At 32.7% G+C, this 16,408-nt stretch overlaps 1 protein-coding gene across 8 annotated transcripts in view; it reads left to right on the forward strand.

Annotated features, from left to right (window-relative positions):
• Positions 1-16,408, forward strand: part of LOC126892895 (phospholipid transfer protein C2CD2L) — a 254,093-nt gene that overhangs the window by 97,080 nt on the left and 140,605 nt on the right. For all 8 annotated transcript variants that reach the window (XM_050662719.1, XM_050662718.1, XM_050662721.1 and 5 more), the window contains exon 2: positions 11,454-12,050. In XM_050662719.1, the coding sequence (XP_050518676.1) occupies positions 11,523-12,050 (528 nt within the window). In that variant the 5' untranslated portion in view covers positions 11,454-11,522. The remainder of the gene's footprint in view (positions 1-11,453; positions 12,051-16,408) is intronic.

Consider the following 16,408-nt stretch of genomic DNA (forward strand, 5'->3'; position numbering starts at 1 on the left):
CATATTTTAACCAATTTTTGTCTTACAGAAAAACAAACTGAATTTATCATATTTATAAAAGCAAAACCTACCTACTTTTTACTCTTTGAGATTTTTAGTATCCCTAATACCTTGTTTAAGTTATTTTGAAAAAAGAGTATTTTCCAATATTTTAGGGTAAATTTTTTTTACTATAAAACTATTTTTTTTTCAAAACTAAGCACTCCCAACCGGTAAACCTTACAGATCGTATAATCAATACACATGTAAAGTAAATGGTAAAGCGGTAACGATTAATTATTTTATTTACGGTGCTAAATAGGGGGAGATTTTCACGATTTTTTTTTACCAAAAAAAGGGGCCAACTTTATTTTGAGCGTAACTTGCTTAGTTTTAATGCTAGAGACTTTTATATAAAACAAAATTAAAGATTTTTTTAAACACTTCTTTAGAAAATTTTCATAGGTTTTTGATGAGCTACAACTTTGCTTTTACTGGTTTTATAGACTTTCTGAACATACAATTTTTTTTCGCTTTTTTAAAAGCTACATTTTTGCTAAGAATATTTTTTCGATAAAATTACTTAAAAAGTATTGACTTAGTTTAAAAATTATATAAAACAAAAGTTTTTTAGAGTTAGTCAGTTGATCCATTTTCGGACTTACTTAAAACGCGCGTTTTTTTACCCATGAAAGGGGTAACTGTAACTGTCACCCCCCAAGTAAAAGCAACCAACGATACAAGTTCAACTTTGAACTCTTTGAAGTAGACAGTAAGTAGAACCTAAAACCGGATTTTCATCCAATTCGGAGTTGACTCTGAAAATTACACTCCAAAGCGGTCATTTACTGGGCTACTGTTGTTTATTTGTCCCGATCTACAACCCTAAATCCCGATTTGTTTTTGCTTATGTACCGAGTAAAAACAAATCGGACCTGGCAACACTAGAGACAGACCCAGCTGAGTAACCACATAATGATCTGCCTAATTAAAGTTTGGAAAGATAGATTTATCTCTCAAAAAATAAGGATGAGATTGGTAAATACACTTGTATTCTCAATATTTCTATACGGAGCTGAAACCTGGAGTCTTCGCGCACAAGAACATCGTGTTGGAGAAGAACGCTGCGCATACTTTGGACATCTTATCGGACAAACGTTTCCATTCTTAACCAACTTGATGTTACACAAAGGCTGTCTACAGCGTACCTGCGGCTAATTCTATAGTTATTTGGTCACTTGGTTCGTAAAGGTGACGATAATTAGAAAGATTAAGTAATTGTTTCACATTATAAGAATTTAAACGTGCGAGGGTGAGAACGCACGACGACATTCCAATGGTTGCGCATGTAATCATATGGAGCCTTTCTCACTAGACGGTAGTTGGAACGTTCGGTGAAATCGCCGTGTTTATGTCGTCCATCGCTTACAACAACAGACGGCAGCCGTGCCGTCTTAACGTACCCAGTAGCATAGGGGACTTAAGTTGGATTTATAGTTTGACGTAGCGTAGACGTAGACGCAACGGAGACGCACTGGAAAAGATCAACACCGAATTTTGTGTACTCGTGTTTATAGATGAACGCAAGCGCCTGACGGAACGTAAGAGAAACGTAACGGAACGGAAGAGTTCACCAACTTTCATCTTTTACAGTGCGTTTCTTACGTCCGGCCAATCAAAAGGAAGCTCTGTTCTGCCACACAAAGTGGACACGCCCTCATCAATTTTGTAAAGATAAAGTTGTTTATTAACATATTCGAATTTTGTTAATTATTTGTTAATACAACGGATGTTAAGTTATTAATTTAATAAAAATATATCATAGAGTCATTTCAATATTTCAGATAAATATGAGTTGTTTTATTATAGCCTAATTGGGGGTTATATACACATATTATACGATAGGCAAATCCAATAAACATTTTAAAGACCAGGAAATGAAACAAAATAGTTGGAAATCCCACGGCATGCGGCACCAAGGAGCATACCTTTGTTTATTTCCTAATCCATGTAACACACAAAACAGATAAATATTATAATAAATAATAGTATAAGTATAAATAAATAAACACAAAGTTTGTTTATTACTGTTCGCATAATTTATAGGCTATGTTGTTGAATTAGAATTGTCATTGTTTACTCTTTCTACTCATGCGCAAAAATTCCGCTACGTTGATCTATAAATTGACATAATATTTTCTTACGTTTCCAGTCCGTTTCTTACGTCTCCGTTGCGTCTACGTCTACGCTACGTCAAACTATAAATCCAACTTTAATGCATCCTTTCATATGATACTGTCGTTCAGTCTAGTTTCTTTGGTTGTTTGGTACATTATTTTCATTTACACTTTGTGGATGTTTGAAGTAGGTGCATAATATATTTTATATTATGATGTCTCAGGTTGATAGTGAAATATTAATAACATTAATTGAAGCAAGACATGTTCTTTGGGACAAAACAATAGAAATATGTAGAGATAGAAACTTTACGAGAAATGCTTGGAATGGTGTATGCCGTGCACTTAACAGTGAATTTGACGAATTAGGTGATAAAGAAAAAAACACATTTGGTAAGTACAGCAAAATTATTTATATGTTAATGATAACAACAATAATTAAAACTGCTAAGTATATTATAATTAGCGTTATTTTACATAGTTGCAATTAACGTTGAGTATAGAGGGTGTTCCATCAATATGTGTGAATATAAAAATATATAAATAGTATCTTTTTGCGTTAATAGGATGGACCCAATGAATTCGGTTCCTCTTATTTCTCTTTCTTCGACGATAAAGTAACCACAACGCTATAATCTGATTTCGCTCCATATAATATAACAATACCTTTTATTCTACGAAATTATATTTAGTTTTATAGGGTAAACGACTCGGTGAAGACTGGAGTAGGGCGGCGGTCACGTCTTGTGTGAAATTATCTATAAACAACATTTAAAACGAGGGGAACAACATTTAAAAATGAGTGGATGACAGAGGGTCTTTAAAATTCTGTACATGAAAAACATAGATTGTAATGTTGTTCTGAAGCTGGTTTCTTGTGGAATTTTTGTAATAAACTATTCTAAATGGGAAAAAAAGCCACAATTTAACCAAAAAAATTATTTTATTAACGTTTCAACGTCCAAATCGGATGTCAAAACGTTAATAAAATCATTGTTTTAGTTCAATTGTGGCTTATTTCCCATTTAGAATAGTTTATTACATAGATTGTATGAGCTAATCCAAGATCCCACAAATAACTTAGTAGAACAAAGAACAACGATTATAAAAACAAATTAAGACTTTTAATTGAAAACAAAAGAAATAATAACTCACAAAATAGAAATTGCAAATTAATTAAATACGCAGTAAAGTACATTAGGACAAAAATATGAACAAAAAATACCATTTGTAATGATACATCGTAATGATACATATCAGACATTGTATCATGTACCTCAGGGGTTCCCAAACTTTTGTGTACCACGCCCCCTTTTGTTGAAATGAAAGTTTCTCGCGCCCCCCCCCCCTCCCACCCCTTAACAATAAATTGTATATGCCTGGGAACAAAACAAAATCAAATAAGTGTTACATAAAAAACAAAACATTTATTTATACATACTGCCATAAAATACAACAATATCAGTTTTAATAAAATACAAAAATTATTAATAAAAGAAAAAATAGATTAGGTTGGTTAATGAGATGGATGGGCTTGCATTTTCTTTACTAGTATGCCTATTCGTGGCTGAGTTTTAGTAAGTGCACAACGCAAGTCACTAGCAGCATCAAGTTTATTTCGATACTTTGTTTTAATTGCCACAAGTGTTGAAAATGCTTTTTCGCACAAATAGGTACTTGAAAAAGGCAAATATAAACGAAGAGCTTCCCGTGATACACTAGGATACACTTTGAAATATTTTACCCAAAATGAAGGTTTGTCCATTATATCAAAGTTGTATTTGGCAGAGGAATCATGTTTTATTTGCAAAGCATCTTCTTGAAGTGATTCAGGCAAGGAGTCTATGTTGACATGGAATGGGTCGGTTGACATTCTGAAAATACTATCGTCACAAGTGTTTGGAAAGTATTTCTGGAACTCTGCAATTAGGCTCTCCAAATGGTTTGATATTCGGATTTTCAAACTTGATCCTTCATAAATATCTCTGAAGCGTGTTTGTGACAAATAAGCCAATATTACTTGGGTACAACTTTTTTTGAAGGCCACGCTTAGTTCATTTTGCTTTTGCTGTTCCAAGAGGGTGATTACTTCATCTCGAAGGTCAAATAATCTTGCTAACATGTTTCCTTTTGAGAGCCATCGTACTTCTGTATGAAATAGCAGTGTTTTGTGATCACTTCCTAAATCTTCACAAAGAGATTTAAACAGTCGAGTATTCAACGCACTGTTTTTTATGTAATTCACTACTTTAATACACAACTTTAAGACAGCATTGCATTCATTTGAAAGAGTTTTTGCTGCCAAGGCTTGTCGATGTATAACACAATGTATCCCAGTCACATCAGCATTTTTCTCTCTTACTAATTGTACAAATCCTGAGCGAGAACCAAGCATTGAAGGCGCGCCATCCGTACATACACCGATTAGTTTTTGCCAAGAGATTTCCTGTTTGTCAAAAAAGTCTGACACTGCTTTCATAACATCAATAGCTTTTGGCGTGGTCTCCAACTCTGTAAAAAAGAGTAGCTCCTCTTTCACTCTATCATTTTCAACATACCGAACATAAACAATTAACTGAGAACATTGTGCTATGTCGGTACTCTCGTCTAGCTGACTAGCAAAAAATGGCGATTGTTTTACTGCATCAACTACCTGGTTTTGTATGTCTTCGGCCATATCATCAATGCGACGTTTCACGGTATTGTCAGAAAGAGGTATTTGAGATAACTTTTGCTTACTCTGCGTTCCAAGAATAATATCAGCTGCCTTTAACAAACACGGTTTAACAAGCGTCTCTCCAATAATATGGCTCTTCTTTTCTTTAGCAATCAGAAGTGATAGCTCATATGAAGCTTCAAGAACTTTTTCAGATGACTGAGCAGTAGAACCAGTACTATCTAACTTCATGCGTTTTAAATTTTCGGATTTTGTAGCAAAAAATTCCTTTGGTTTGTCTTTAAAAGGGTTATGTTTGGATGACAAATGTCTTTCAAGACGATTAGGTCTCATTGCATCATTACTTAATACTTCATAGCAAATTACACACTGAGGATGTTCGACATTATCTTTACGCATACAAATAAACCCATATTTGATATAACCATCATTATACTTGCGTTTCTTTGCTGAGCTCATCTTGACTACAATTATCTTCCCTCACTCAAATCAACGAAATCAATAAAAGTCAACTACCACAATTAAAATTTCACAACACGTACGCTTTTATAATGCAAAAATAAGTGCAGGCTACGCCAAGGTATCTCAAACACTGAGTCACAATTGATAAGAGCTGCGTCTGCGGTTAGCTGGCCTGCGTCTGGCGGTTAGGAGGGAAGGAGGGAGGCAGTGCTTGGAAACGCTCGGTTGTCAAATTATGCGCGCTATTGCCACATTGAACGGCTCACATTCCATTCTTTCAAGCCTTCGATTTCAAATTTATGTAGTAAAGTCAGATGTTACAGTGGTTTGTTTTAATTTTCTAAACATCATGGTTAATTTAGAATTTTAGAAAGACTACGTAGGCACCTGAATTTAATTTAATTTTCGACTTGTCTCGCGCCCCCCCTGACATGTCCTTACGCCCCCAGGGGGGGCGCGCCCCCCAGTTTGGGAACCCCTGATGTACCTACTACCTACCTCAGCCACAAAGTGTAAATAAAAATAATATACCAAACAACACAACAAAATATCTTCGTGCGATTCAATTCTTATTGTGTGAAAAGGATAGGTGCGTCAAAACTACCGCACGAGAAAACCCTCGCACGTTCAAAATTCTTATAATGTGAAACAGCCCTAAGTAATTGTTTCTGGAAACGTTCCGTGGAGAAATCCAAGAGAAGGGTCACCAACCAGATTTAGAATTCAGTGGTCCGCTCATTCTGCGAAACTCTTAAGGCATGTATCCATTATGTTCGCGCTCCTGCAACTGATCCACAAAGTGAATACGTTCGCGTTTCCGGACCGTACAAGGTGCGCGCTCCAATCGGTGGCGGTTTATATGTAGAGGAGCGCATGCCGTATCTATTGGACCAGTTGCAGAGAGAGCGGAGCGCAAGAGGTTCGAGAACATAGTGGACATGTGCCTTTAGAGCAGTTGAAAATAGAGATCAATGGAGAAAATTTATTAGGACTATTAGGAGGATATCACGATCCTTAGGAATTGGGAAATGGGAGTAGACAGAGACAGATAATAAAATCATGCATTATCGAGAAATAAACTATAAAACAGGAGGTACCTACTTCTGCTGTTCTGCTTTAAGTCGGACACCGTTCTCTAGAAAAATCGACTTAAAAATTTTCATTTTTTTGACTTTGAAAAAAAAAAATTCAAAAAAAAATCTATTTAGAAAAACGAAAACTGCTACGTTTATTTATCTTTAGCGAATTTCTAGTGCCGGTCATATGCGTCGGTTTTGGCTTGGGTAGGTCAGCGGTTATTTTATCGCATTATTTTTTGTCTTTATTTTTTTAAGTAGGTATTTTTGACACTAGATTTTTAAATTATGAGGTATTCTAATACTAAATGCCAAATACACCGTGATTTTTTTTTCAAAAAACGAAAAATTTTTAAATAAATTTTTATAGAAAACGGTGTACCCTACCGACTTAAAGCAAGAGTAATTTTAGTATCAGAGTACCTCACAATTTAATAACCCAGTGTCAAAAATGCTTAAAAGTTAAAAACACAAAAGTTATGCGATAAAATAACCGTTGCCCTATCCAAAACGGACGCCTATGACCGGTATTAGAAATTCGCAATTGATAGAATCGATTTATCTCTGGATGATAAATAGGTGTACCAGTTTTAGTTTTTCTAAATAAAAGCGTTCTGGAGGTATTAAAAAACTAATTATGTACATGGCGTCATCTTCAAAGGGCCCTAGCTCCCTCAGAAAGCATTTTCGGATTAGGTGAATTGGGTTAAATTGTCTTAAAATTATCTGAGGAATCTCCGGTCTTTGTTTGTCAGGAGAGTTTCTTGGCCACACTGTATTATGTATTATAAGCAATCGGAGCAATTTAGTGTCTATCAGCTTGGCTAAACCAAACAAATAACGTTAAACGGTCCAAAAAGAGGTTATCAAATAATGTGTCTTAATCATGACAAGCGATTAGTAAAAAATTACATACTGCATCGATATTTATATCCTGACATTATTTATTAATGTAATACATATAATATTTTGTTTATTAGGCTATTGATTATGTACTATAGAAAGGAACTACAACGTTAACGGGTTTTTATTATTTCATATGGTCAATGAATCTCTATATATGAAAAAACCGCGGAGTGCTAAAATTTAGTGAATTAGTCCCTGGGCACAGGTTACATTAGGGTGAGTTCTTTGCACTTTTGGTACAAACACGTCTACATAAAAATTGTTCCTGGTTAAATTTCCTATCTAAATATAGCTTTTTAAAGTCAAAGATACTTTTTCTTACAAAAATATATTCAAAAGAAACAGCACAAAGAAACCCAAAAGAAAGAAATTTTATTTTTTGTCCCATAACTTTTGTCCACGGGGATATAGGCATAGACATTGCTTCGCAGGAAAAAAACTTACATATTTTGTCTTTAAAACGTTGTTTGGTAGAGGTCATTAGGATTTACAGTTTTCGAAATATGATTTTTCAAAGTTCGCCACTCACAGCAATTTTGGGCAATTTTCCTTGTTATTTCGCAAATATTGTTCTGTAATATTTTCTACGTAACTTTAGTCATATGCAATGGTACAAGAGGAATAGAAATCAATTACCTTTAAAATGTTCTACTGTATAATGTTGTACGACTTCTTTTAAAGAGGTTACCTTTTTCAAGATTTTATACTTTTAACGAGTTTTTATATTTTTTACGATTATTTTTAAATTTCCCATTATAACTTTTTTTTCTACATTCAGGTATATATTATATTATAATAAAAAAGAAAGATTATTATGTTTACTTTAAAATGGTGAATTATAAAAAATTCTAGGAATATTTTTGAATAAGATATGCTTTTTCAAAATGTAATAAGTACTTGCAACGATTTTTGATTTTAGGATTATTTTTTAAATTTCCCATTATAACTTTTTTATGTGATTGTATGTTATAATTGTATCTTATTTTTTATAGGTAATACTTTGGATCCACTTGACTCGGCCGGGCAAGCTTCGAAATATGGATTAATTCCAATATTTACTGTCAAAGCTCCTGCACCACAAGCTCTGCTTTGAAAAAATAGCATGTACTTAAATGTACCAAAGAATGTATAAAAAACTGCGGTTGTAGGAAGATAGGAATTAGTTGTTCAATATTCTGCAAAGGGTGCATGTGCATGGGTACTAATTGTGGGAACTCTAAGATAACTGAGGTGTCAAAGGAAGATATTGAAGCTAATGCTAACAAAGAGATGGATTTGATTTTGAAAATTTTTTAAATGTCAACGTTTAAATAATTTTAACTAAAGTGATGTTTTCTAAGACTGATGTTTATGTAATTTTTGTAAAAGAAATAATTTTAAATAATACAGCTAAAAAAATATCAAAGAATCACTCGGTTTCCATTATTTAAATATAGATGATACACCATTTTAAAGAACAGAAACTAAGCTCTCTTTATTGAGCAATATATAGTATATTCATGTACAAGAAAAAAAAGTTATAATTAGAAATTTAAAAAATAATCGTAAAATCAAAAATCGTTGCAAGCACTTTTGAAAAATAATATCTTATTCAAAAATAATCGTAAAAAGTGTAAAAAATAATATTTTTTATATTAGGTATTATATAATATATGATATATATCATATATACTATATTTTAATATTATATTATATATACTATATATAACATAATATTATATAATATATAACATACATACATACATAATCGGTTGCCTCTTTTACCATATTAGGTGTCGAGGAATATAATATATAATATATTATATAATAATATTATTTTTAGTTTTATATTATATTATCTTATAAAAAATCGTTAAAAGTATAAAACCTTGAAAAACTATAATCTCTTTAAAAAAAGTCGTATAACGTTATGCAGTAGACCAGCGATACTCAAAGTGTGTTCCGCGGAACCCTAGGGTTCCGCGATACAGCTGTAGGGGTTCCGCGAGAATTTAGAAAAAATATTCAAAACACCTCTCTCTGTTTGACTTTTCTGACGCGGTATAGCACGATTCACGAGGCGTGGTCAAACCACAGGTCGAACTTAGTTGATTCGTAAATAGGTACTTTATTATTATTACCGTAAATATGTAGTAAATATCACAATAATAAAATGGTAGGTATGTAGTGTATTTCATCAATTTGCGACTTTTTTGGATTAGCGATGAAAGCTTTGACTTTGATGAAAGCTTTGACTTTGTACGACTTAAATATTTCATGTAAGAGTGAAAGTACCCTTAAGTATATCCTAAAACTGCTAAGCAAACAAAGATTTCCGAATTTTTGGTTTCGGAAATTTTTTGGTCTCCTCGGTCTCCAGATTTGATCCACTCGATTTTTTCTTGTGGGGTTATCTACAGGGAAAAGATGAATCTTCAAAGGTTATTTGCAGATGTTGAAAAGTTTCGTGATAGATCAATTACCTGCATTGAAAGAGAAGGCGGATAAGTTGACTGGTTAGTGAATTCAGGGAGGTAATAATGATTATAACAAAATGAATTATTATGGTATTACCAATTTAAAATGAATCGTGAAAATGTTATAAGGCTGATAATATTAACTAATTGAAAGGTTATTAATTGTTAATGTTCAATAGATTTTTAATGAATTTTATTTTGTAAAAAATTTGCTTATCATTTTTTATCCGACCGGGAGGGTTATCCCATTTGTAATAAATATAAAAGATGTTCGATATCGGTAATTTGACAAAAAATTTATATTTTAAATTTGATATATATATATAAAACACAGTTTTTAATTCCAAATAACTCTTTATAATAACAATTTTCGATATTGTGAAATATCACTTTACTTTTTTGACATACCTCGTATAAGATTGATAAAATTTGAGACCTGATAGTTGTAGGTTTTAGACCATGCACAACTTTTTATAAAAAATAACTTTTTTTCGTAAAATTAATAATAAAAAAGTTCCCTGTGTGGTTCCAACTTACGACACACTGTAGAATCAGCTTTTATATCCGAAGAAAGTTATACATTAGACACTTCACAAATTATACAGGATGTAACAAAAAGGTAGGCGATAAATTAAATCACATATTCTGGGACAAAAAATAGTTCGATTGAACCTTACTTACTTTAGTACAAATGTGCACACAAAAAAGTTACAGCCCTTTAAAGTTAAGAAGAAAAGAAAAGTTAAGAAAATGAGGCATTCTTATGGCAGTAACATATTTTAAAAAATGTTAAATTTGTGCACCCCATAAAAATTTTATGGGGGTTTTGTTCCCTTAAACTCACTCAAATGTTTGTGTACGTGTCAAATAAAATATTATTGTGTTACCATTAGTTAAACACAATATTTGTAAAACTTTTTTGCCTCTAAGTACTTTTTGGATAAGCCAGTTTTTATCGAGATATTTTGGACATTATTCGTAAAATCGACCACATTTTGTAAATGGATAAGTAGGATTATAGAGACCTGGTTTACGTTTTGCTAGCCTACTCAGAAATTTTGAAACATATTAAAAAAGAAGCCGTATTCGATAAAAACTGGCTTATAGAAAAAATACAGAGTGGCAAAAAAGTTTTAAAAACATTGTGTTTAACAAATGGTACCACAATAACAATTTAATTGGAACGTACACAATCATTAGAGGGGTTTAAGGAAACAAAACCCCTATAAAATTTTTATGGGGTGCACAAATTTCACTATTATTTTTTTTTAAAGATGTTCTTGTCATAAGAAAGCCAAAAGTCCATTTTCAATAAAAAATCTCTAAGAATTTTCGATATATTGGAAAAAGTCGATTTTCATTTTGTAACTTCAAAGGGCTGTAACTTTTTTATGTGCAAATTTGTACTAAGGTAAGTTAGGTTCAATCGAACTATTTTTAGTCAAAGAATATGTGATTTAATTTATGACCTACCTTTTTGTTACACCCTGTATATCGTTCTGAAAAGTAAATAAAATTTTCCGATATAAAAATATTGATATTTTTATTCGCGTTCAATCCATTCTAACATACTCGATCTCCGCCTCTGGCTTAAACTGGAGCAGAGATATTTATAATTATGTGGAGATCTGGGAGAAGTTATTTTTAGTAATCTCTCCGAAATAAGCACCTTACCACTACACCAATGCAATGCGAATAGTAACTTTAAACTTTTTTACAGAATCAACCGTATGGCGTGAGTAGCATAGCCCGGCCCAAGACAGTTTAAAAGAAATATGGCCGCCTTGAGATGGATCTAGCGGAAGTGGTTGAAGATTTGATCTGCACGTTTGATGGTTCAGGAGACACTACCATGGATACCCTAGCGATGTTCGTTTTCGGCTGGATTCTGGCCGCCCTCTTCATTCTCTGGTTGGGAAAAGTACTCTACGAGAAGTTCCAGAACAGACAAAAGACTCAGTCGGAAGCCAAAGCCAAGTTGATAGAAGCTCCCGCGAAGACAACCGATAGCATCGATGCGGAGAAGGTTGTGAAGAAAGTGTCGTCAGCTCCGTTGGCTGCTCGAAGTGGTGGAGGTGGAGGTTATGTTCCTCCGACTCCTCCGGTGAGGAAACGCTTGACGAGACAAAGCCCTGCTCCCGAGAGCAGGAAGCCGAGGTACGTACCGGCCCCCCAGTGCACCGGACCTGATAACGTGTGTGTGTTGTGGGTCAATGATGTGCTGCAGTGGTTGTATAATGACTTTGTCATCTTCCACGAGTTACTTGGTGTTTGGATAGCCGCTCTGAACGAGTATACGAAGAAATCTGGTGCTGAGGTGAGTTTTACTTTAAGACAATTTCTAGTAGGTATTTAAACGGTCTTTGATATTTATTGAGCAATTGGTTTTTTCAGTTTTGATTTTCGAAGCATTGCCAGCTTATTCAGTTTATGTTAAAATGGTTTGCTATTAGTGGATACCAAACTATTGTTAGAATTTTAAGCATTTATACATACTATAAGGTATTGTTACACTGCTTTACAATCTATTTATTCAAACACCAATATTTGTTTACAATAGTTTAGTGATTATTGGTGTATCGGCGAAAGAGCGTTAAAGGGCCCGTAGTCATAATAACTCCTTACTAGGTACTGTCACACTACTGTTATTTTAAATGTCAACTTCCTATGTTTATATACATGTTCTGACGTTCCAGACTTTTCGAATTTAGACATTTTGGAATGTTCTTCTTCTTCTTCTTCTTTAGTTTATTGGCCTCCACCTACTTGGATATTTGGCCAGATTTTGGAATGTTTCGATGACATCTCGAATAATCTAGAATTTTAATACTTCTTCTTTTTTGTCAAGGGGTTTTTTCTATGTGGGATACATCTTACAGAACTGTCGTAACACTGTTAGTTCCTTTATAGTTATTCGCCTCGAATAACTGGACCATCAGGACCAGGCCGACAGGGTGGATCATTTTCATGGTATTGGCCCATCTTTTGATATGAACTATTTTGGGTTTACTTCTGACTGAAAACTGGAGGCGGAAGATTAGATCGTTCTGTTAAAGTTTCGGACAAAGTCCTTTCTTATGTATGGGATTGTATAACCATACTGAGTCAAGTCTTTCGAAAGTTGGTTGTTCTGGTAGCATGCATGTCCAACCTGGCCGTAGTTTTGTCAATTTGAAGGTTTAAACTTTTATGGGCAAACTCGTAGACTTTTTCCAATTTTTACAATTTACCAGGGGAAGCTCTTGAGGGAAGCTTCATTTCTTTTCTGGTAATCATCATCGATGGAGAATAACCGGTTGCTTCATGTTCAGAACTTCTATAGGCTAACATGAATAGAGGAATGGAAAATGGAAAAGGCAGTTTTTGTTTTTATTTGATTCAGAGTTGGACCACCATCTCCAGATAGCTATTTCTGCCTCTCAGACGTTATCAATGGAGCTATGTAGTCACAACTCTGAATCAAACACTAACAGGCTGCCTTATTTAAGGGAAATTACCGCGAATTCAATAATTCCACTTCTAAGACGCAAATCGAAATATAAATAATACACAATATTTTAAATCTAAGACTTTTCGCTAAGAAACTGCTTTCTGGCTGCATCCCGTATCTCTGGCTTCTACAATATATAAGCACAGACGACGAATATAGAAGAAAGCAAATAAAGAACACGGTCACGTATTTACTCTCTTTTCGTCTAGGAAAAGGACCGAAAGATCTGAATCAAACTACTAATTTAAAAAACTACTAATTTACCGACTTCTCCCCCATGTCCCCCCCAAACTGGATGCTCAAAATGGTGTAACTTTTTACTTTTTACTGAAGAATATGTGGACCATATAAAACAATTTGGTGTGGGAAGATAACTTTCACTTTGGATGTCTGGGTTTGGGTCTAGTTATACCATACTATTATAGTCCAGGGCGCATCTGTTTTGAGATGGACGTTGAGAGGTGCCTCATTTTTTTTTGCAGAAATTGCTTGAAAATAACTCAAATAATAATATTTGGGTTATCCTTCCACTCAAAATGGTCCGGAACATTGTTTAAATAATCAAAATGTCAAAATATGATGGAAAAATTCGAGTTTTTTATTGGTTTTGTGATTATAACTTTAAAACTATTTATTTTTGAGAAAACTTCTACTACCATAAAAGTTGCGTAATTAAATTTCCTACAATATAGAATTGGTTAAAAATTTAAAAAATGATCACCCTTGTTGCAAAATAGCAATAATTGCGAAAAAAAAACATACAAAAACAAGTATTGGCATTTTACGTTTTTCAACCATTTATGCTATACTTAGGACCTTCATATTTTACCCACAAAAACTATATGATATAGTAAAACAACACTATAAATTTCATTAAGATCGGTTAAACAGATTTTGTAAAATAAATTTTGCAATCCAGCTTTCGCAAAAAAAGTTCATTTTTTTAAAATGTTGCAGGACTGAAAATAAAGCAGATAGCAAGTTGAATTTTTTTTGCTTATAGAACTGTACTGCACCTTTCATTTGCAATTTGCAAAATTTAAATCGATTAATTACCACGGCGTCAGGAAATTTTTTAATAAACATTAATTTTTGGTGCTACGCGCAGGACAGCGGTGTTCGATTCACACAAGTTGATTTCCACCAAAATTTTTTCCAATCTTTATCTAATATATTATTTTCTTACTCTATATTTTGTTGTATTTTAATATTTTAATTCCACAAAAATCAAACTAATTTTATTATTGTTTGTGAAATATTGTTTAAACAATTGCATATGTTTAAAAATAATAAACTTTTATGCTCTAAGTTAAAATATATGAACAAAGAAAGTTTTTGCTAAAAAAAGTGTTATTTCAAAGGATAGAGTATGTGTTTTTATTTTGCAATAAACAAATTTATTTATTTATATTGAAATATAATAAAAATTAAAATGTATCAATCATTATCAAAGGTCATTGGAATGCGCAATCGGAGCAAACTATCCGCTGTCCTGCGCGTAGAACCAATAATTAATGTTTATTTAAAAAAATTCCTGTCGTGGTAGTTAATCGATTTTAATTTTACAAATTGCAAATGAAAGGTAGAGTACACTTCTATACGCAAAAAAATTCAATTTGATATCTGCTGTATTTTTAGTCCTGTTACATTTTGAAAAAATGAATTTTTTTGCGAAAGCTGGGTTGCAAAATTTATTAAATCGATCTTAATAAAATTTACAGTGTTGTTTTACTATATTATAAAGTTTTTTTGGGTAAAATATGAAGGTCCTAAGTGTAGCATAAATGGTCGAAAAACGTAAAATGCGAATACTTGTTTTTGTATGGTTTTTTCGCAATTATTGCTATTTTGCAACAAGGGTGACTATTTTTTAAACTTTTAACCAATTCTGTCTTGTAGGAAATTTAATTACGCAACTTTTATGTCAGTACAACTTTTCTCGAAAATGAATACTTTTAAAGTTATAATCAAAATACGAAGAAAAAAATCGAATTTTTTTATCATTTTTTGACATTTCGATTATTTAAACAATGTTCCGGACCTTTTTGAGAGGGAGGATAGCTCAAATATTATTATTTGAGTTATTTTCAAGCCATTTCTGCAAAAAAATTTGAGTCACCTCTCAACGTCCAAATGTACTAATATTTTTACAGATGCGCCCTGGTCTGTTAGCCGACCTTTTGAAATGTCCGCATAGTGAAATTATCATGGCTAATAATTAATTCGAAGCGACTAGCAAAAAATAGGATTATAATATGCAATTTACCCAAAAATGATGAGTGTTTTAGAACAGATACCGCCTGGTTCAATTTTTTTAAAGGGAATTTCAGATACTAATTGACCTGTAAAATCCGATATGAATTCCAAACATTTTGAAATTTAGATGGCAAATTGCCAATTTTTAATGCAAGTGCTCTAATCAAACCATGGGCATTATTTCAAAGGTCAGTGTTTGGACCAATTTCAATTATTTTATACTTTAATAACTTCGAATAGTCAAAAGAGATGCTGTAACAGCTTGAAGGAACATGCATGTTTTGTTTTTTAGTAGGTATAATAATAATTCTTATTGATATAGTAGTTACTCGTATTTATTTATTTTGTGTCTGTATTTATGGAGATTACCGAATGCTTTAATGCTTATATATATATATATATATATATATATATATATATATATATATATATATATATATATATATATATATATATAACGAAATATTGGAATCGTAGAAAAGAGTACACTGAGTCTTCCATTTCAGCTGTTAACCCAATAATTTGTAAATTGATATATATATATATATATATATATATATATATATAATGTAAAAAATGCGAAGAACAAGTGTCATGGACACAATTTGGATTACTTGATTTTTTAGGCACTCGAGAGGCTCTATTCGATTTACAGCTGCTTATGCAGAGATGTTTCTTTTATCGACTACAGAAAGGCATTTGATAGAGTGAACCATGGTAAGCTCATAACCATCTTAAAAGTAGTGGGATTAGATTATACAGACTTGAAAATCATATATAGTTTATATTACAACCAAACTGCCAACATTAAAGGGAATAATCAAGTATATTCAAATGGGAAATAAGCCATAATTTTACCTAAAAATGATTTTATTAACGTTTCGACGCCCAAGTCGGGTGTCGTTGTCAAAATACAAAATAATACTAAA

Source organism: Diabrotica virgifera, chromosome 9 (genome assembly GCF_917563875.1).
Source record: "Diabrotica virgifera virgifera chromosome 9, PGI_DIABVI_V3a".
NCBI classification, from domain to species: Eukaryota; Metazoa; Arthropoda; class Insecta; order Coleoptera; family Chrysomelidae; genus Diabrotica; species Diabrotica virgifera.